This window comes from Oncorhynchus clarkii, chromosome 5 (genome assembly GCF_045791955.1).
Source record: "Oncorhynchus clarkii lewisi isolate Uvic-CL-2024 chromosome 5, UVic_Ocla_1.0, whole genome shotgun sequence".
NCBI classification, from domain to species: Eukaryota; Metazoa; Chordata; class Actinopteri; order Salmoniformes; family Salmonidae; genus Oncorhynchus; species Oncorhynchus clarkii.
Window position 1 is genome coordinate 66711891 of NC_092151.1, and position 22543 is coordinate 66734433.

Genomic DNA, 22543 nt, shown 5'->3' on the forward strand with positions numbered 1-22543 from the left:
CAGGGGATCCTATTGTTGCAGAGAAGAGAGAGAGGAGACAATCTAACCAGGATATCCTATTGTTGCAGAGGGGAGAGAGCAGAGACAATCTAACCAGGAGATCCAAGTGTTGCAGAGGGGAGAGAGCAGAGACAATCTAAAAAGGAGATCCTATTGTTACAGAGGGGAGAGAGCAGAGACAATCTAACCAGGAAATCTTAGTGTTGCAGAGGGGAGAGAGCAGAGACAATCTAACCAGGATATCCTATTATTCCAGAGGGGAGAGAGCAGAGACAATCTAAACAGGAGATCCTATTGTTCCAAAGGGGAGACAGCAGAGACAATCTAACCAGGAGATCCTATTGTTGCAGAGGGGAGAGAGAGGAGACAATATAACCAGGAGATCCTATTGTTGCAGAAGGGAGAGAGCAGAGACAATCTAACCAGGATATCCTATTGTTCCAGAGGGGAGAGAGAGGAGACAATCTAACCAAGAGATCCTATTGTTTCAGAGGGGAGACAGCAGAGACAATCTAACCAGGAAATCCTATTGTTGCAGTGGGGAGAGAGCAGAGACAGTCTAACCAGGAGATCCTATTGTTGCAGAGGGGAGAGAGCAGAGACAATCTAACCAGGAGATCTTAGTGTTGCAGAGGGGAGAGAGAAAAGACAATCTAACCAGGAGATCCTATTGTTGCAGAGGGGAGAGAGCAGAGACAATCTAAACAGGAGATCCTATTGTTCCAGAGGGGAGAGAGAGGAGACAATAAAAACAGGAGATCCTATTGTTGCAGAATGGAGAGAGCAGAGACAATCTAACCAGGAGATCATATTGTTCCAGAGGGGAGAGAGCAAAGACAATCTAACCAGGAGATCCTATTGTTGCAGAGGGGAGAGAGCCGAGACAATCTAAGCAGGAGATGCTATTGTTCCAGAGGGGAGAGAGCAGAGACAATCTAAGCAGGAGATCCTAGTGTTGCAGAGAGGAGAGAGGAGAGACAATCTAAACAGGAGATCCTATTGTTCCAGAGGGGAGAGAGAGGAGACAATCTAACCAGGAGATCGTATTGTTGCAGAGAGGAGAGAGCAGGGACAATCTAACCAGGAGATGCTAGTGTTGCAGAGAGGAGAGAGCAGAGACAATCTAACCAGGATACCCTATTGTTTCAGAGGGGAGACAACAGAGACAATCGAACCAGGAGATCCTATTGTTTCAGAGGGGAGAGAGCAGAGACAATCTAACCAGGAGATCCTATTGTTGCAGAGGGGAGAGAGCCGAGACAATCTAAGCAGGAGATGCTATTGTTCCAGAGGGGAGAGAGCAGAGACAATCTAAGCAGGAGATCCTAGTGTTGCAGAGAGGAGAGAGGAGAGACAATCTAAACAGGAGATCCTATTGTTCCAGAGGGGAGAGAGAGGAGACAATCTAACCAGGAGATCGTATTGTTGCAGAGAGGAGAGAGCAGGGACAATCTAACCAGGAGATGCTAGTGTTGCAGAGAGGAGAGAGCAGAGACAATCTAACCAGGATACCCTATTGTTTCAGAGGGGAGACAACAGAGACAATCGAACCAGGAGATCCTATTGTTGCAGAGGGGAGAGAGCAGAGACAATCTAACCAGGAGATCGTAGTGTTAAAGAGGGGAGAGAGCAGAGAGAATCTAACCAGTATACACTATTGTTTCAGAGGGGAGAGAGCAGAGACAATCTAAACAGGAGATCCTATTGTTGCAGAGGGGAGAGAGCAGAGACAATCTAACCAGGAGATCGTATTGTTCCAGAGGGGAGAGAGCAGAGACAATATAACCAGGAGATCCTATTGTTGCAGAATGGAGAGATCAGAGACAATCTAACCAGGAGATCATATTGTTGCAGAGGGGAGAGAGCACAGACAATCTAACCAGGAGATCCTATTGTTCCAGAGGGGAGAGAGCAAAGACAATCTAACCAGGAGATCCTATTGTTCCAGAGGGGAGAGAGCAGAGACAATTTAACCAGGAGATCCTATTGTTACAGAGGGGAGAGAGCAGTACAATCTAACAGGGAGATCTTAGTGTTGCAGAGGGGAGAGAGCATAGACAATCTAACCAGGAGATCCTATTGTTGCAGAGGGGAGAGAGCAGAGACAATCTAAACAAGATATCCTATTGTTCCAGAGGGGAGAGAGCAGAGACAATCTAACCAGGAGATCTTATTGTTCCAGAGGGGAGAGAGAGGAGACAATGTAAGCAGGAGATCCTGGTGTTGCAGGGAGGAGAGAGCAGAGACAATCTAAACAGGAGATCCTATTGTTCCAGAGGGTAGAGAGAGGAGACAATCTAACCAGGAAATCCTATTGTTCCAGAGGGGAGAGAGAGGAGACAATATAACCAGGAGATCCTATTGTTGCAGAGAAGAGAGAGAGGAGACAATCTAACCAGGATATCCTATTGTTGCAGAGGGGAGAGAGCAGAGACAATATAACCAGGAGATCCTATTGTTGCAGAGAAGAGAGAGAGGAGACAATCTAACCAGGATATCCTATTGTTGCAGAGGGGAGAGAGCAGAGGCAATCTAACCAGGAGATCCACGTGTTGCAGAGGGGAGAGAGCAGAAACAATCTAACAAGGAGATCCTAGTGTTGCAGGGGGGAGAGAGAGGAGACAATCTAACCAGGAGATCCTATTGTTCCAGAGGGGAGAGAGCAGAGACAATCTAACCAGGAGATCCTATTGTTCCAGAGGGGAGAGAACAGAGACAATCTAACCAGTAGATCCAATTGTTGCAGAGGGGAGAGAGCAGAAAAAATCTAACAAGGAGATCCTAGTGTTGCAGAGGGGAGAGAGAGGAGACAATCTAACCAGGAGATCCTATTGTTCCAGAGGGGAGAGAGCAGAGACAATCTAACCAGGAGATGCTATTGTTCCAGAGGGGAGAGAGCAGAGACAATCTAACCAGGAGATCCTGTTGTTTCAGAGGGGAGACAGCAGAGACGATCTAACCAGGAGATCTTATTGTTCCAGAGGGGAGAAAGAAAAGACAATCTAACCAGGAGATCCTATTGTTGCAGAGGGGAGAGAGTAGAGACAATCTAAAGAGGAGATCTTAAACAGGAGATCCTATTGATCCAGAGGGGAGAGAGAGGAGACAATAAAACCAGGAGATCCTATTGTTGCAGAATGGAGAGAGCAGAGACAATCTAACCAGGAGATCATATTGTTGCAGAGGGGAGAGAGCACAGACAATCTAACCAGGAGATCCTATTGTTCCAGAGGGGAGAGAGCAAAGACAATCTAACCAGGAGATCCTATTGTTGCAGAGGGGAGAGAGCAGAGACAATCTAAACAAGATATCCTATTGTTCCAGAGGGGAGAGAGCAGAGACAATCTAACCGGGAGATCTTATTGTTCCAGAGGGGAGAGAGAGGAGACAATGTAAGCAGGAGATCCTGGTGTTGCAGGGAGGAGAGAGCAGAGACAATCTAAACAGGAGATCCTATTGTTCCAGAGGGTAGAGAGAGGAGACAATCTAACCAGGAAATCCTATTGTTCCAGAGGGGAGAGAGAGGAGACAATCTAACCAGGAGATCGTATTGTTGCAGAGAGGAGAGAGCAGAGACAATCTAAACAGGAGATCCTATTCTTCCAGAGGGGAGAGAGAGGAGACAATCTAACCAGGAGATCCTATTGTTTCAGAGGGGAGAGAGCAGAGACAATCTAACCAGGGGATCCTATTGTTGCAGAGTGGAGAGAGCAGAGACAATCTAACCAGGATATCGTATTGTTCCAGAGGGGAGAGAGCAGAGAAAAATATAACCAGGGGATCCTATTGTTGCAGAGAAGAGAGAGAGGAGACAATCTAACCAGGATATCCTATTGTTGCAGAGGGGAGAGAGCAGAGACAATCTAACCAGGAGATCCAATTGTTGCAGAGGGGAGAGAGCAGAGACAATCTAAAAAGGAGATCCTATTGTTACAGAGGGGAGAGAGCAGAGACAATATAACCAGGAGATCCTATTGTTGCAGAAGGGAGAGAGCAGAGACAGTCTAACCAGGAGATCCTATTGTTGCAGAGGGGAGAGAGCAGAGACAATCTAACCAGGAGATCTTAGTGTTGCAGAGGGGAGAGAGAAAAGACAATCTAACCAGGAGATCCTATTGTTGCAGAGGGGAGAGAGCAGAGACAATCTAAACAGGAGATCCTATTGTTCCAGAGGGGAGAGAGAGGAGACAATAAAAACAGGAGATCCTATTGTTGCAGAATGGAGAGAGCAGAGACAATCTAACCAGGAGATCATATTGTTCCAGAGGGGAGAGAGCAAAGACAATCTAACCAGGAGATCCTATTGTTGCAGAGGGGAGGGAGCAGATACAATCTAAGCAGGAGATCCTAGTGTTGCAGAGAGGAGAGAGGAGAGACAATCTAAACAGGAGATCCTATTGTTCCAGAGGGGAGAGAGAGGGGACAATCTAACCAGGAGATCCTATTGTTCCAGAGGGGAGAGAGAGGAGACAATCTAACCAGGAGATCGTATTGTTGCAGAGAGGAGAGAGCAGGGACAATCTAACCAGGAGATGCTAGTGTTGCAGAGAGGAGAGAGCAGAGACAATCTAACCAGGATACCCTATTGTTTCAGAGGGGAGACAGCAGAGACAATCAAACCAGGAGATCATATTGTTGCAGAGGGGAGAGAGCAGAGACAATCTAACCAGGAGATCCTATTTTTGCAAAGGGGAGAGAGCAGAGACAATCTAACCAGTCTACCCTATTCTTTCAGAGGGGAGAGAGCAGAGAAAATCTAACCAGGAAATCCTATTGTTGCAGAGGGGAGAGAGCAGAGACTATCTAAACAGGAGATCCTATTGTTCCAGAGGGGAGAGAGCAGAGACAATCTAAACAAGAGATCCTATTGTTCCAGAGGGGAGAGAGCAGAGACAATCTAACCAGGAGATCCTATTGTTCCAGAGGGGAGAGAGAGGAGACAATCTAACCAGGAGATCCTATTGTTTCAGAGGGGAGACAGCAGAGACAATCTAATCAGGATATACTATTGTTTCAGAGGGGAGAGAGCAGAGACAATCTAACCAGGAGATCCTATTGTTGCAGAGGGGAGAGAGCAGAGACAATCTAACCAGGATACCCTATTGTTTCAGAGGGGAGACAGCAGAGACAATCTAACCAGGAGATCCTATTGTTGCAGAGGGGAGAGAGCAGAGACAATCTAACCAGGAGATCCTATTGTTGCAGAATGGAGAGAGCAGAGACAATCTAACCAGGAGATCCCATTGTTCTACAGGGGAGAGAGCAGAGACAATCTAACCAGGAGATCCTATTGTTGCAGAGGGGAGAGAGCAGATACAATCTAACCAGGAGATCCTATTGTTGCAGAATGGAGAGATTAGAGACAATCTAACCAGGAGATCCCATTGTTATAGAGGGGAGAGAGCAGAGACAATCTAACCAGGAGATCCTACTGTTCCAGAGGGGAGAGAACAGAGATGTTCTATGGCCTCACCTATGGTGTCAGGCAGATGCTGCAGCATGTTGGAGGAGAGTAGGAGGTCCTCCAGGCACTCACAGCCAGAGATGTCAGTGTCCAGGCTTTCAATCCTGTTTTTAGCCAGGTCCAGGTAGCGCAGCTGCCTCAGCTTCCCTATACACTTCAGCAGAAGGGGAGGGAGAGACATGGAGAGATGGATGTTAGAGCGGTTGAAGAGAGTGAGAGACAGAGAGAGAGACACAGAGAGAGAGAGAGAGAGGGAGAGAGAGAGGGGAGAGAGAGAGAGGGGAGAGAGAGAGAGAAGGGGGAGAGAGAGAGAGGGGGGAGCATTCTATGCCATCAAAAGGAACATCAATTTCGACATACCAATTAGGATCTGGCTAAAAATACTTGAATCAGTCATAGAGCCCATTGCCCTTTATGGTTGTGAGGTCTGGGGTCCGCTCACCAACCAAGACTTCACAAAATGGGACAAACCCCAAATTGAGACTCTGCATGCAGAATTCTGCAAAAATATCCTCCGTGTACAACGTAGAACACCAAATAATGCACGCAGAGCAGAATTAGGCCGATACCCACTAATTATCAAAATCCAGAAAAGAGCCATTAAATTCTGCAACCACCTAAAAGGAAGCGATTCCCAAACCTTCCATAACAAAGCCATCACCTACAGAGAGATGAACCTGGAGAAGAGTCCCCTAAGCAAGCTGGTCCTAGGGCTCTGTTCACAAACACAAACACACCCCACAGAGCCCCAGGACAACAGCACAATTAGACCCAACCAAATCATGAGAAAACAAAAAGATAATTACTTGACACATTGGAAAGAATTAACAAAAAACAGAGAGTACACAGTGGCAGAATACCTGACCACTGTGACTGACCCAAACTTAAGGAAAGCTTTGACTATGTACAGACTCAGTGAGCATAGCCTTGCTATTGAGAAAGGCCCCGTAGGCAGACATCGCTCTCAAGAGAAGACAGGCTATGTGCTCACTGCCCACAAAATGAGGTGGAAACTGAGCTGCACTTCCTAAACTCCTGCCCAATGTATGACCATATTAGAGAGACCAACTAGTGAACAACAAACACCATTGTAAATGTATATATATATATATAATATGACATTTGTAATGTCTTTATTGTTTTGAAACTTCTGTATGTGTAATGTTTACTGTTAATTTTTATTGTTCATTTCACTTTTGTATATTATCTACCTCACTTGCTTTGGCAAAGTTAACACATGTTTCCCATGCCAATAAAGCCCCTTGAATTGAATTGAAAGAGAGAAAGAGAGACAGACAAAGAGAAAGAGAGACAGAGAGAGAGAGAGAGAGAGAGAGAGAGAGAGAGAGAGAGAGAGAGAGAGAGAGAGAGAGAGAGAGAGAGAGCGTTGCCATTGTTCCAACATGTGGGTTTGAGGGAGCTGTCTTGCAAGAGTTTCCCTATGGTAGTGCATCACAACCTCCATCTACAGACTTCATCAGGGCCAATGACAAATGAAACAGACAGATAGTGACTGGAGGTGGCAGTGAAGGGCTTTTGGCCTACCCCAGGTATCTTCTGCAGAGAGTTGTTGTCCATCCACAGCTCCTTTAGGTTATGGATCTGCTCCAGGACTTCAGGCTGAAACACCAAAGACACACAACATCCTGTAGCTGTCTAGAACAACCAGCAGCAGGAGGGCTGTACCTTAGAAAATAGCCCAGAAACTAGGGCAGAGACATAAGAAAGCCCTGGCAACTTGGAGTCAGGGCAGGGTGAGGAGTGGCATGTAATTTATCATCATGGTAAAGGAAGTGGGATTTTAACACCAACAATATAAGAAGTGAACAATCTCATGCCACAGCACCAATGGGGGATAATTACAAAACAAAGTAGGGATGTCAATGACGGCATATGCACACAGAGTGGTGCAAAGTTACGATCCTCAGTCGCTCCTCCAGATGTATTCTAGAATCATCTCACGTTCCGTATTCTATAATGGGAAAGGTGTGTTTGAATTGCTGCACGGGCCACAGAGTGGGGTAATGAATGAATGGAGCTCTGTGGGTGATTGTATTCGATACAGGCCTGTGTGGAGAGGCCTGGCCACACTGTGTGTGTCTCTCTGGAGTAAAGGTTATACCCGACTATGTGTAAATGACTCCATTAGGCCAACCTGAGAGACTAAGTGACAGACTCCACAGTCCTTCATGCTGCCCAAATCAATTCCAATCTCTCTCATCTAGGTGTTTCATGCATTTCTTTCCCCAGCATGGTGTGGCAGTCAATAAGGACTACAAATTGTATCGTGGACTATTTTCTATTTAGACTATTTCTGATTGTTATTTCTGACAGCTTTTTTCTCATAGTTGTGAGGGTAGCTACAGTATCTTGTGTGTTTTCTGAAAAAGTAGTGATGTTTTATTAAGTTTGCCAAGGGCATTCTCCTAAAAAAAAATGGTATGTGCTAGCTTCAGTGACAGAATTTGTGAGCGAAGTTAACAGAATCGCAGCATGGAAGCAGCCAGAACCCAACAACAACAAAAACAGGAGGTACACAACCACTTTCTCAAAAATAATAGAAATTCCTACAGTATCGTTTGAGACTTGACAACATAGCAATCTAAATCAGACTGATGCAATGCATATTCTATTATCTGCTCAAAAAAAGTATAATTTAGAGTAAACTTCAAACCCCCAAAAAACAAATGAAGTTTCTGTCCCACTAAGGGTATAAAGAAGGTAATTGGGTAATGGATGCAGTGCTAAAAATGTCCCATGTAGTCGCTGTGTCCCCTACCTGCCCACTACCCTCCCAAAACATCACACACAATCTCCAAATCCCTCATTGAACTCTTTGAGTGTTGTGTGTAGTATGACTCATTAATCCATAACTCACTATCTACAGTAGAGCTGGAGTCAGTACAGTAGCACCACACTATTTTACTTGTAAGTTCAGCGTTAATGAGAAACAAAGAGAAGGGTTGGCATGGTGGACTGTGTTGGCACCTCTACCATGCCTCCTGTTCTCTCCGGATGGAGATTAAACACTTGGATGGTGCTCAGTGCCATGGAGCTTCCTGTGCAGAGGCATGTCCTCTTGTCTGTCTTTGAAGCGCTGCGATGTCATTTCCTCTCTGCTGATGACATCCACTGCTCTGCTCTACCCCGGCCCTCCAAGCACCGGCATCTGCATCCCCCTCCCCCTCCCCCCCTTCCCCTTCTCCAGGCAGGGACTTTAATTAGGAAACTTTCCTCACTCTCTGCCTGTGACACACAGGACTCAGCATCTGCTCGTGGCTCAGCTGGGCCCACATGTGCTGAGGTCATTGTTTGGTTTCGTCACATGACAATGCCTCTGAAGTTGCAGACGTTTTCACATCTGCATCTTCTGCATGCGTTTAGCCTAGAGCAAGAAGGACAACGTTTTCAGTCTCATTCATATCAATGAGCTGCTTGTGCTTGTGCTGAATGCAAGGTGAGGTAAGGTGCATAAGATAAGGTCTTCTGAATCCTGGTCTTATACATGTAAATGTTTGCAGTTTAGTAAAACCGAGTAGAAGACTGATTGCCACTAAAATAAGGCATGAGCTGAAATCAGATGGAGAGAGCTTTCATAGAGCTTCTGGTTCAGCCAACCTGTTAGAAGCTCTGTTGATTCTGAATTACATTCCAGAGCTTGGTTAAATTAAGGGGAAAGGTGTCTGCCTCTACAAATAAATACCAATAAACCAGGACGGAATTCTGGAAAAAAATCCCTGAATTCTCTGTGCTGAAAAACACTGATAGAATAATCTAACATTCGCCACAGAAACCATCAGCTGAAGAAATGCAATAGGCATGTTGGCACAAAGTATGGGGCAGACAACAGCTTAAGGAATGCGAGAAAATGCATTCTATTTTCCCTGGGCTTCGAAATCAGCAGGCAATAAAGCTAGACTACAGGATTCTATTTGAGGGGAATTGAGATGCAATTGGCAATATTGCTCACACTATCAGCAAAAAGCAACAGGAGTCCTTGAATGGGGAAGGGATAGGACAAGAGAGGCCATAAGTGGAGGGAGGAAGGCTTGTATTTAAGTAGGACACACAGATTGTGAGTTCAGACCATAGCACCAGGAAGAGTTGATGGGCACTCTCTCTCTCTGCAGTAACTTGGGGGCTTCAGCAAAGCATGCTTATCACAATGCCAAACCATCTGCTCCCTTGGAACGGGCTGTGCAAAATTATGCCTTTTCCTCACTTCCCAAGGACAAAGTCCTGGAAATACTAAAGGTACATCAGACGTGACAGAAAGTATAGACGAGGGGTTCCCAAACTTTTTTGGCCCCCGACCCCATTTTGAGATGAAATATTTTTCGTGACTCCATCATGTAAACAAAGTGACGTAATCAACGGCCAATGTTTACTTTTTTTAAATTGGGGTTATGACAGTCTATTACAAATCAGTCTGACAGTACTTTTGACAGTATTTCAATCTGAAGGAAGTATGTTTTGAAGTGACTGAAATGCATCAGAAAGGTAATGGGAAGTTCAGAAGACCATCAGGTAATAATCTTGTATGATCTTGATATTATTTTCCCCCCAGTCTGATTTAGTGCCTGGTCTTGTTCACTCTGTTCTAATAAGTCCTGCGTGGCTTGTGGGCTTTGCAGGGAAACAGAAGACACATACGTGTCTTAGAGTCATCTTTCAGTGATGGGGTCATAATATTTAGAAGTTTAAACTGTTCAAAAAAATAGAGCCATTTTTAGGAAGAAACAGAAACAGCTCTGTTTAATACATCTAGCGGCTACCGGCTATGAAGCAAGTTCAATCTTTTTTATTTCATTTCAGAGTTTCTCTCACAACCCTATTTTCAAATAAGGCGACCTCACATGGGGTTGCGACCCCTCGTTTGAGAAACGCTGGTTCAGACCTACAACCAACTCCAAACAGAAAAATGCTCTTATGTTTAAAATTCGATGGTTGGAAAATATCACCCAGTCATTCTGAGATGGGTTTGTGTGCCTGTTAATCTTGACCTTGAGTGAGGAGGAGGCAGGTGCTGCCGTGTGCATAGTGAGTGTGTTCCATCACCACAGTGAGTCACAGAGGGGTCCGTGGAGGCAGCCCAGCCCTCAGTCTAACAGCACATTTAGACATGCACAATTAAGGCATCAGTGGGACCTGTGGCACAGAGCATGTCATGCATGGCATCACCCAGAAGCTCTCCCAGGGGCTCCGCAGTCCCAGCACAGTGTGTGATCATGTTAACCAAGGATGACTTGAAAAGTTACGCACTTGAAAAGCCTCCCTCCCTCCCTGAGCATTCTGCATCCACACACTTCATATTGCCCCATTTTAGATATCACATGGATTGTCGGTCAATAATCATGCAACATTTTAAACTAATCTCACAGTACCTCTCTAATGTACCAGCCATTCCCCATGGCACACATGCACGCATTCACACACACATGTACACACACAAACAGCAGGCGGAGGGAGCAGTACTGGAGACGTAATGAGGGTGCAGAGCAGAGCGAGGGGGGCCCGGCTCGTCTCCCAGGTCTGCTGGGTCATGGCTGCCTGTGTGGTGACAGCTGCTGTCCCCGTGACTGCCGTCTTCAAAGGGCCTCTTTTCTTACCAGTTCAGTGAATTCATTGCTTCCCAAGTCTAATCGCTCCAGCTGTGACAGTCTGTGTATTGACCTGCAGCAAACAAGAGGGAAGAGCCTCAGATTCTGGCATAGAAACAAAGTCACCATTTAGAAAGGCCAATCACCAGCCAAACTCCTTCCCAAACAGGCCTCCTGCAACTCTGCCATCGCAGAGGGGACGCCGTGCTTGCCAGATATCCCCACACATTCACATAATATTCACTACAAATATAAATAGCTAAAATCAAAACAATGCAGTTAGTTAATGATTAATATAACATGAAATGGCTTTCTCCATTGCACCATGCAACACCTCAAATTAAACTCTTTCATCCATGCAGTGTACACAATGTCAGCCGGGGAGAGCAATGTCAAAATGATTTCATCTAAGATGTATTGCACATCATTACTGGTTGTATTGGCTTGCGATTGCAGAGGACCTTTGTCTTGAGTGGTGCGCGTCCATTAGTAAAATCACTAAAGAGGATAGTCTGCCATGTATGTTTTATGTCATGATATACAGCAGCTGGGCCATATAGTTCATTTCAATTATGATGTGAGAACAAACAGATCAGATCCCTCATGGCAGAATATCTCCCCAACCTTGATTACATATCAAAATCCTATTTGTAATCTATACCCTTCCTCTAGGATACACTTTCCCTCCAATGACTCTGTGATAACGTGACACACTCATTAACTGAATGAGGACATTACACTCATCTTCAAGGGGAAACATGTTTCAGTTGGTTTACGCAGATGAATAAACATCCCTTGCTGTGCCACATTAGAGGTGACAGAGGATGAGTGTACTTCATTTGATTCAATCTCTAGTGTGAGGGATGGGGGTAGGGTTATTGTTATGGTGGAATAAAAGTTGTTTTCAAATCAGGACACCTGAGTGAGCCAGCATGCACCAACCAATGTGAGCAGTGTGTCTGTCTCTTGGGCACGCAGCGCAACACTCTCCACTATGATAAATCACAACATCACTGGCTGCGCTCCACTAGCTACACACACACCAGTACACACACACTCCAATGTGGGGCCTTCTTCACATTTCATTTAGACATCAAATAACAAGACCACAGCACAGCGCCCCTCCTCTGACACATGCTACCCATCGCACAGAGAGAGACTGATGGCATTTGCTTTCGAAGCTGCTATTTACCATGCTCTGACTCTGATCTGCCCATTAAGATTCCACCTCAGAATGTTACTCAGGCTATTTGCCCCCCAGCGTGTGATGCAGGGGGAATGGTAAAACCAAAGCCTGCTGTGTTGACGAGTACCTTGGGCAGGGTTGGATTATTCATAGGGACTGAGTAGGCATGCTGGCTGCTAAAGCTGTCAGTGCTTCCATTAACAGACACTTTTCATGGCTACTTCAGGGGCTACTTCAGTAGCTCCTCCATAGGAGAGAGGGGACAGACGTGAGGTGGGTAGGCTATGTGTAGGCTGGATGGAGTGGGAGGAAGGCTATCATTTATTTGAAGTGCTTGTGGAAGACATGGAGACGTTGCAATAAAATACTCTATTAACATGTGGATAGATAACACTAAAACAGTTCAACATTGTAGTTCTCTCTATTTGTATGAATCAGTGATATTGCCTGCAAATTATCCAGGCTGTATCACAACCGGCCGTGATTGGGAGTCCCATAGGGCGGCGCACGTCCGGGTTTGGCCAGTGTAGGCCGTCAATGTAAATAAGAATTTGTTCTTAAACTGACTTGCCTGGTTAAATAAAGGTTAAATCATTTTTTTAAATACAATTATCTATGTAATTTAATGAAAAGTATGTTGGCAAAGAGTTTAGTTTCAGCCTGGGATGTCTTTTACTGTACCCTTTCCTTTCCATCCCATGATCAAACACGTATCTGTAGCTAACTCTAGCTGCCCTGGTGATGTCTCTGCGTGGTGAGTCACTCACTTTGGCATCGTTTTCAGGTGGTTCTCTCGCAGTTCCAGGATCCGTAACTTGGAAAGTCTGAAAGGTAGAGGATGTCAAAAACACACACAATCACGACAAGACAAACAAAATAAATTATAGGGAGGGTATATTCCTGGAAACTTTTGAAGTTTACCAGAAAATTACCAGAATTTTCATCTTTCAAGGATTTTATGTAATCTATCACAAGGCATTTAGTGGCCCTTTGGGTACTTCAGATTGTCACAGGTGCCTGTAATAATCTCTGGCACTCTGTGTGGCCTTATCACATGTAAAATACATGAAATAATTGAATAAGAGTCAAAAAAATTGAATGACAAAGCTACAAAACATTATCCTAAATAAAAACGATAAACTCAGTGTACCAGCATGAAATAACCTTTATACAGTGCATTTGGTGCATTCGGAAAGTATACAGACCCCTTGATTTACAGCCTTATTCTAAAATGTATTAAAACGTTTATTTCCCCTCATCAATCTACACGCAATACCCCATAATGACAAAGCATGTTTACCATTTTTTTTGCAAATGTATAAAAAATGTACTGAAATATTACATTTACATAAGTATTCAGACCCTTTACTCAGTACTTTGTTGATGCACCTTTGGCAGCGATGACAGCCTCGAGTCTTCCTGGGTATGACGCTACAAGCTTGGCACACCTGTATTCTTCTCTGCAAATCCTCTCAAGCTCTGTCAGGTTGGATGGGGAGCGTCGCTGCACAGCTATTTTCAGGTTTCTCCAGAGATCAGGTTCAAGTCCGGTCTCTGACTGGGCCACTCAAGGACAGTGAGACTTGTTCTGAAGTTTATTTTTATTTATTTTATTTCACCTTTATTTAACCAGAAAGGCTAGTTGAGAACAAGTTCTCATTTACAATTGCGACCTGGCCAAGATAAAGCAAAGCAGTTCGACACATACAACAACACAGAGTTACACATGGAGTAAAACAAACATACAGTCAATAATACAGTATAAACAAGTCTATATACGATGTGAGCAAATGAGGTGAGATAAGGGAGGTAAAGGCAAAAAAAAGGCCATGGTAGCAAAGTAAATACAATATAGCAAGTAAAACACTGGAATGGTAGATTTGCAGTGGAAGAATGTGCAAAGTAGAAATAAAAATAATGGGGTGCAAAGGAGCTAAATAAATAAATAAAATAAATACAGTAGGGAAAGAGGTAGTTGTTTGGGCTAAATTATAGGTGGGCTATGTACAGGTGCAGTAATCTGTGAGCTGCTCTGACAGTTGGTGCATAAAGCTAGTGAGGGAGATAAGTGTTTCCAGTTTCAGAGATTTTTTTAGTTTGTTCCAGTCATTGGCAGCAGAGAACTGGAAGGAGAGGCGGCCAAAGAAAGAATTGGTTTTGGGGGTGACCAGAGAGATATACCTGCTAGAGCGCGTGCTACAGGTGGGTGATGCTATGGTGACCAGCGAGCTGAGATAAGGATACTTTACCTAGCAGGCTCTTGTAGATGACATGGAGCCAGTGGGTTTGGCGACGAGTATGAAGCGAGGGCCAGCCAAAGAGAGTGTACAGGTCACAATGGTGGGTAGTATATGGGGCTTTGGTGACAAAACAGATTTTGTACCCACAGCATGATGCTGCCACCACCATGCTTCACTGTAGGGATGGTGCCAGGTTTTCTCCAGATGTGACACTTGGCATTCAAGCCATTCTTGGTTTCATCAGACTCGAGAATCTTGCTTCTCATGGTCTGAGTCCTTTAGGTGCCTTTTGGCAAACTCCAAGTGGGCTGTCATGTGCTTTTACAGCGGAGTGGCTTCTGCCTGGACACTACCATAAAGGCCTGATTGGTGAAGTGCTGCAGAGGTGGTTGTCCTTCTGGAAGTTTCTCCCAACTCCACAGAGGAACTCTGGAGCTCTGTCATAGTGACCATCGGGTTCTTGGTTATCTCCCTAACCAAGGCTCTTCTCCCCCGATTGCTCAGTTTGGCCGGGTAGCCAGCTCTAGGAAGAGTCTTGGTGGATCCAAACTACTTCCATTTAAGAATGATGGAGGCCACTGAGTTCTTGGGGACCTTCAATGCTGCAGACATTTTTTGGTACCCTTTCTTAGATCTGTGCCTCGACACAATCTACGGACAATTCCTTTGACCTCATGGCTTTGTTTTTTTCTCTGACAAACTGTCAACTGTGGGACCATATATGGACAGGTATGTGCCTTTCCAAATCATGTCCAATCAATTGAATTTACCATAGGTAGATGGTTGTAAAAGTTGTAAAAAGATCAAGGATGATAAATGGAAACAGGATGCACCTCTGCTCAATTTCGAGCCTCATAGCAAATGGTCTGAATATTTAAGTAAATTAGGTATTTCTGTTTTTTTATTTTTTTATACATTTGCAAACATTTCTAAAAAAACTGTTTGCTTTGTTATTATTGGGTATTGAGTGCAGATTGTTAAGGGAAAAAAATATTTTAATCAATTTTAGAATAAGGCTGTAACATAACATAACGTGGAAAAGGTAATGGGGTCTGAATACTTTTCAAATGCACTGTACAAACTTTTATTTATTTTACTATGTCAATATGTATTTGTTGTCAATATTTTGGCGTCAAACTGGTGGTAGCTTTGAAAAATGTCAATAGTTGGAAGAGTTGCAGAGTTAATTGAAATAATTCCATTTGTTGACAAGATGCTTCTTTCATTAATTATTATATTTTCTCTTGAAACTTATGGTCTGTCTATCTATTAGAAACTCATGGACAATATGGACTTAATAAATGCATACTATATATGAATATATTTATAAATATATATTTTTTTTACAGTTATCCAAGTAGAAATGACCAAATTTACGATAGATTGCCTTAGATTTTCTGTTAATTACCAAAATTACTGAAGATTACAGTAACTTTGGTAAATGAACCTTAGTAGTAATAGATGTTAATGATATGCATAGGACTGTCAAGTATTGGATCAGAAAACATGACACCCCAACCTTAAATTCCATTACACTGAGCCCAAGAGCAATACCACTGCTGTTTTAATGAACTGTTACTTTATTTTCAATTCATCACCAAACCAGAGAGGAGATGCTGCTAAACCCATTGCTTTATTAAAGCAAGCCCCAGGCTGGTGCTTTTTACCAGGCGTTGTGTGCAGAGAATAAAGAACAGTCTGTTTACAATGTAAACCCACCCAGGCATACTTGTAACGGAGCGCAGAATAAAAGCTCCAATCCAAACCCTATCCATACACAGAGGGCCCAAGGACCCACAGACGCAGAGCAGGGTACTCCATAAGCTGAGCTCACCTGCCAAAGTTGGCGGGGAGGTACTCCAGAAAGGCGTCGTTTAAGAAGAGCTGTGTCAGGTTGAGGAGCTGGGTGAAGCCGTCTGGGAGCCTGTAGTGGAGAGATTGAAAATGAGAGAGAGAGGGAAGGGAATAGAGAGAATTGTAGAAAGAAAGAGAGCAGGTTCCTGTTAGTTGGTGCCAGGGTACAGGATTTACAGAGACTAAGGACCTCAGACACATTTAAAGTCAGGCTAAATGTTAGCCCGCCCCAACTCCCCTGAAACAGCTCCACTCAGCACTGTCAGAAAAGCTAGCACACTGCAGCACTACAGAATGACTCATACTCATACCTTGGTGCCCCAAGGTTCAATATTCGGCTACATATATAAATAACATTGGTAATGCTGCAAAAAATGTATATAATTGTATGCAGATGAGACAGTGTTGTATTCCATTGCTCCATCGGTTAGCCAAGCCTTTTCACATTTTAAGTCAGATTTTCATGCACTGCAGAGGTCACTTTTTGATCTAAAGTTAGTGCTAGATACAAACAAAATACATGCTTTTTTCTAGGTCCCAAAAAACAATATTTAAATTAATGTGTAATGCCTAGTTTGAACGGTACACAAATTGAGCGAGTTCCTTCCTACAAATATCATGGTAGCTGGCTTGGTGACAAACCTTCGTTTAAAAAACTGGTGAAGAAGTTGAAGTTGAAGTTTCATGTTTTTTTTTCTTTTTACAGAAAAAGCATGTCTGACTTTTGTTAATAGGAAGGAAATTGTCCAGGCCACTTGAATGTTTATTTTAGATTCTGGGGATATTATCTATACGCATGCAGCAGCAGCTACACTTAAACCACTAGATGCTGTTTCATTGTGCCCTTAGGTTTATTACTGGTGATAGTTGTACAACTCACCATTGTGTTTTGTATCAAAAAAATGGGTTGGGCCTCTTTGTATGTAAGGAGAAAGCAGCATTTTCTTGTGTTTATCTACAAAGCACTCATGTAGAAACATCCTATGTATCTATCATCATTAATTAAATGTAGACTTTTAAAATGGCCAAACCCAGGCTCAGAATTGGATAACAGCGGAGGCCCCTTCAGTCTCTACAGAGCTGGGTAAAGCTGATTTTAATTTTCTTGCACCATTTATGTGAGATCTCTGAGATGTTCTGGTCCCCATTGGTCAGTTCTGAGTACTGATCAGAGACCTTTACGTTGATAAATGTGTCTGTTTTTTCTTAATATGTTTGGAAACATTGTGTATTGTGTATTTGACGTATTTATGCAGGGCTCATCTGTAAAAGAGACCCTAGTCTCAGTATAATAAAAAGCCAATCAGTAATACATCCTTACTCTAGTCTACGAGGAGCCATTTGTTTGTCAACCTATGATTTTCCACCCCAAAAAATGCTAAATGTATGGTGTAAAAAATGTTCAGTGGCAGAGCAACTCCTTATGGCTTTTCAATGTATTTAATAGCAGGAGTCACGTCATGTCAAGAACGAGCAGAGACCTGCATTACCCTCTGTAAGGACAGAAAACGACTCAAATGTATTGGTCACATACACATGGTTAGCAGATGTTAATGCGAGTGCAGCGAAATATGCCATATTTAACAAATGGCATATTTAGACAATGCAGTATCAATTAAGATAATTAACAGGGCAGGACAGAAATGTCTTAGTTTAACATTGATGGAATTGTTTCTATTCTTCCATTCAAATCATTTCAATTCAGAAAAAAGCCTCAGATACGCAAATAGAACAGTCTCCCATGTAGTTATTTGCCTCTTTATGTTTATCTGTTAGAGTTGCCCTGGGGCGATTTTGGAAAATATTAAAAAGATTGACCCACAATTTCTACAGCCATTTTTACTGAAATATTAATGGATGTTTCTTACTGAGGTCATCTGTGGTTGTTGCTTGGTACATAGCGACAGACACAGCTGTTGGCGATGATAGTACAGCATTACCATTGTCCCTATAGACTACAGCCATTCCACCACAATGATACACTTTCTCTCTTCACTTACTTGGCAATGGGATTTACACTGGCCTCCACAACAGATAAGCATTTACAGCATTTAATGTTGTCTGGGAACTCTTGAATACCTAAAGATGGAATGGAATAGAAACATGTTTGTCATTCATAAACCAATTACCACTCATGCCTCATCCTTTTGTACATCATGCAAACATTTAGAGTCACAGTATCAGTAGAGAGTAGAGATTTCGAATAGATCAGAGTAGAAACTAGCAGAGATTGATGGATCTCACTCGCTTACCGTTTTTACTGATGTCCAACTCCCTCAGGTTTACAAGGCTGGCTATGGTGGTTGGCAGGTTTGACAGGTCATTGTCAGGCATGCTCAGCTTCCGGAGAGCCTGACAGTTAAATAGTTGCTTTAGAAAGAGAGAGGCAGAATAGAAGAAACACAAGTTTTACTCTTAGCCTTCTGAGTTGATAGAGTGTAGACTTGGTGAGACTTCATGCATTGCGTTTCAATGAGGCTGGTCTCTAGTGATGCGATGCTGTTAAATGAGTAACGTCTCAACATTCTAACGGGTTTCCCATTGATCACTGTAAGAGCAGCCACTCTCAGTTGAGTAACCTTGTGGGACAACATTAGTCCTCCACAGCTCTATATAGAGGGGGGAGCCACATGAGAGAGAGGGGTAACAGAGAGAGAGAAAGGGTGCTATACAGAATTATAGTGTGCATGTGCATCACAGCATGCCACTTGATGTTTGAGATAACAGGTTACAAATTACCATCACAGTGTATCATGAATAATGAATAGATCAGCTTTTACATTCAAAGCCAGCCAATACAGTATCAGCAAGCGCATTCTCCTATATTTGACTGCAGTCCATTCCTTTCTCCATGAAAAGGAGAGAATAGAAAGGGAGACGTTCTGAGTCTCTGCATCCCAAACAGCACCTTATTCCCTATATGGCCCATGGGGCTCTGGTTAAAAGTAGTGCACTACAAAGGGAAGAGGGTGCCATTTGAGATGCAGTCAAGGAGACATTACAGTCCAGTGGGGACATTACTATAACGTGCCCATTATGAGAGGCCATTACTCTTTAAGAGCAGTAAGAGCCAGAGGGGGAGTAGCTACAACAATGAAGACTGGAGAGGAGAGCCAGCATTGTCCAGTCCTGCCCAGGGCATCACTCTGATACATGAGCCACACTTACATAAAGGACCACACACTCTGGATCTATCAATGCCTGGTCTTATGCAACCCTGTGAGGAGCCACACTGGCCCTGAACTCTATTCACAAAGACCCTGACCTAACGTAGCAGGCGTAAAAGAAAAAGTCAGAGCGGGGTCCTCATATTCGGGTGTCATGAGAAAAAGAAGTTGAAGATACCGAAGTCGGTTTCTGCCGACTTAAAGCATCTAATTGGGAGTTTGTTGATGAACACTGTGAAATTTCATGAAATGTAGTAATTCCACTGAAACACTCTGAAGGATATCACAGTTAATTGCACTGTAAACATTCAGCCAATATATTGTTGGATTTCAACAATGTTGTACTAAACGACTACGGTGTATTCAGCCAGGGGTTTCAATTTAAAACAAAGACACTATTGTCAAGATTGTAATAGATCTCCGTTGAAAGTCTTAACGAAAGCTACATTCACAGATTGTATTGTTTTCAGTTCAATGTGAAGGTCAGACAAGAGTCAGCAAGTCCATTTGTGTTTCACTCTCTGCTTCATAAGCAGCTCATTTACAGACAGGAAGGACATTACGGCACTGTTTGGTCTGTGGGGGTCTGGTTGGCCTGGCAACTTATTTAGCCAATCAACACTGAGCGCCACATGAAGAGAGAGTGCATCGAGCTGAGATAATGTTTCCATCGGTCATTATGACATGCTTTAGTAATGTGGGGGAAATTCAAGGGAATGACTGTTGTCTGAACTATTTGGCTTTATAGAGCCTCTTTTCTACAGTTCACCCCTTTCATTTCCCAGCCCCAGCCTCAACCCCAGTCGCAGCCTTGTCCCCAGCCTCGTCCCCAGCCTCAGTCCCAGCCCCAGGCCCTGTCCCCAGCCTCAGCCCCAGCAGATCCCACCTTGGGCAGCTCCTCGATCTGGTTGGCATCCAGGTAGAGTTCCTCCAGCGTGCACTCGAAGCTGAATATCTCCTTGGGCACCTGCTGCAGGCTGCAGTGAGAGTAGTCCAACACTGAGATGACCTCCTCCTCACCCCGGAAGCACCGGCACGGCACCAGACGCCCAATGATCTTCCTCTTAGTCGTCATCTCCAGACACTGCACTGTTGAGGGGGAGGAGGAGATGGAGGAGGAGAAGAGAGAAGAAGGAAAGAAAGGGAGAGAAGGCATTTCAATCCCATATTAATGTGTGCTGACGCCAGGCTAGCGTGTCCTGAGTTATCGACAACATAAACTAGCCGAGCGTTCCTCTGACCCACTCTGCTTTAAATAATCTCCCCACTGCTTGGCCCTCGCCTCGCCATCCCCACGATTAGGTCAGGACAGCATTGCAGAAGATTAAATGTAATTAGCCGCAGCCATGCTGAACCACGGTCGTCGACCAGGCTCTTAATTGTCTCCGACAAAGTTAAGTGCATTTAGCCAACCTGAGTCAAAGCCACTATTCACACTGTTACAAAGCACAGCAATACCATCATACCAGTGCCACATCCTAATTATACCGAAGAAAAATATAAACTCAACATGTAAAGTGTTAGTCCCATGTTTCATGAGCTGAAATAAAAGATACCAGAAATGTTTCATACACACAAAAAGCTTATTTCTAAAAATGTTGGTGCACAATGTGTTTACATCCCTGTTAATGATAATTTCTCCTTTGCCAAGATAATCCATCCACCTGACAGGTGTGGCATATCAAGAAGCTGATTAAACAGCAGGATCATTACACAGGTGCACCTTGTGCTGGGGACAATAAAAGGCTACTCTAAAATGTGCAGTTTTGTCACACAACACAATGCCACAGATGTCTCAGGTTTTGAGGAAGTATGCAATTGGCATGCTGACTGCAGCAATGTCCACTAGAGCTGTTGGCAGAGAATTTAATGTTAATTTCTCTACCATAAGCTGCCTCCAACGTTGTTTTAGAGATTTTGGCAGTAACCCCATTTGCTCAGGACCTCCACATCTGGCTTCTTCAACTGCGGGATTGTCTGAGACCTGCCACCCAGACAGCTGATGAAACCGAGGAGTGGCTCGCCAGCGCCCCTGCCAGTCATGTGAAATACATAGAATAGGGCCTAATGAATTTATTTCAATTGACTGATTTCCTTATATAAACTGTAACTCAGTAAAATGGTTGAAATTGCTGTTGCGTTGTGGTTGCGTTTATATTTTTGTTCAGTATAGTTTACATCAACTACCAAGGAGAAGTATAGTCATTTCACACAAATAAAAATGTAACATTCTGCCGTGGACAACAACTCCTAAGCACTATTTCTTAGGGCTAAAGGAGATTTACTGGGTAAAGTAAATGTTAGATATCAGGGCTCATAAAATGTACTATTAGCATACATTCTCCATCTGTCTTTTTTCACTATCACAAAACTGTGCAAATGATGCCACTTATCAATACGCACAAGGTACGCTAATAAGCTGAAATATCTCTGTAAGTGTAAGTCCTTTAGTGCAAAGTGGTTATGTGTGCCTATCCACAGTCTTTAATATATTGAATAAAAGAAAGGAGACAAACATTGGACTAACAATAAATAGACACTGATCTGGACGTGATTCATTTGTTAGTGATCAGTCAGCAATAGAATAGTCTCTCACAAAGCCTCTCTGCACTGGTTAACTAACGGTGGAACATGTTTATTAAGTGAAGACAAGGAACATGTTTGTGTGAAGACAATTTGCACTAAATAATTAGCAGCTCTGCACTCAAAATTATAGAAGACAATTAGTATGAATGTGTCCTATTTCCATGTAACGATGTTGTAAGATCTGAGTTGTATCTGAGTTTATAGAGTCTGCGAGACCATATTCCTTTCTCTTGGAGATTGTATAAACAGTTTTTCCCAATGGGCTCTTTCTCTGAAACATGACCCGCCAAGCCTCGCTTCTTAACACCCGCTCGCTTAACCCGGAAGCCAGCTGCACCCATGTGTCTGAGGAAACACCGTTCAACTGACGACCGAAGTCAGCTAACTGGGGTCGAACCCCAGGCTGCAGCGACGCCGCAACACTGCGATGCAGTGCCTTAGACCAC

At 43.7% G+C, this 22543-nt stretch overlaps 1 protein-coding gene across 1 annotated transcript in view; it reads right to left on the reverse strand.

Annotated features, from left to right (window-relative positions):
- Nucleotides 1–22543, reverse strand: part of LOC139409257 (leucine-rich repeat-containing protein 7-like) — a 117688-nt gene that overhangs the window by 37422 nt on the left and 57723 nt on the right. Inside the window, exons 2-9 of the mRNA XM_071154144.1 lie at nt 20398–20600; nt 18597–18714; nt 18345–18423; nt 16325–16414; nt 13018–13074; nt 11074–11137; nt 7010–7084; nt 5474–5618 (exon numbers count right to left, since the gene is read on the reverse strand). Coding sequence (XP_071010245.1) covers nt 5474–5618; nt 7010–7084; nt 11074–11137; nt 13018–13074; nt 16325–16414; nt 18345–18423; nt 18597–18714; nt 20398–20600 — 831 coding nt within the window. The remainder of the gene's footprint in view (nt 1–5473; nt 5619–7009; nt 7085–11073; nt 11138–13017; nt 13075–16324; nt 16415–18344; nt 18424–18596; nt 18715–20397; nt 20601–22543) is intronic.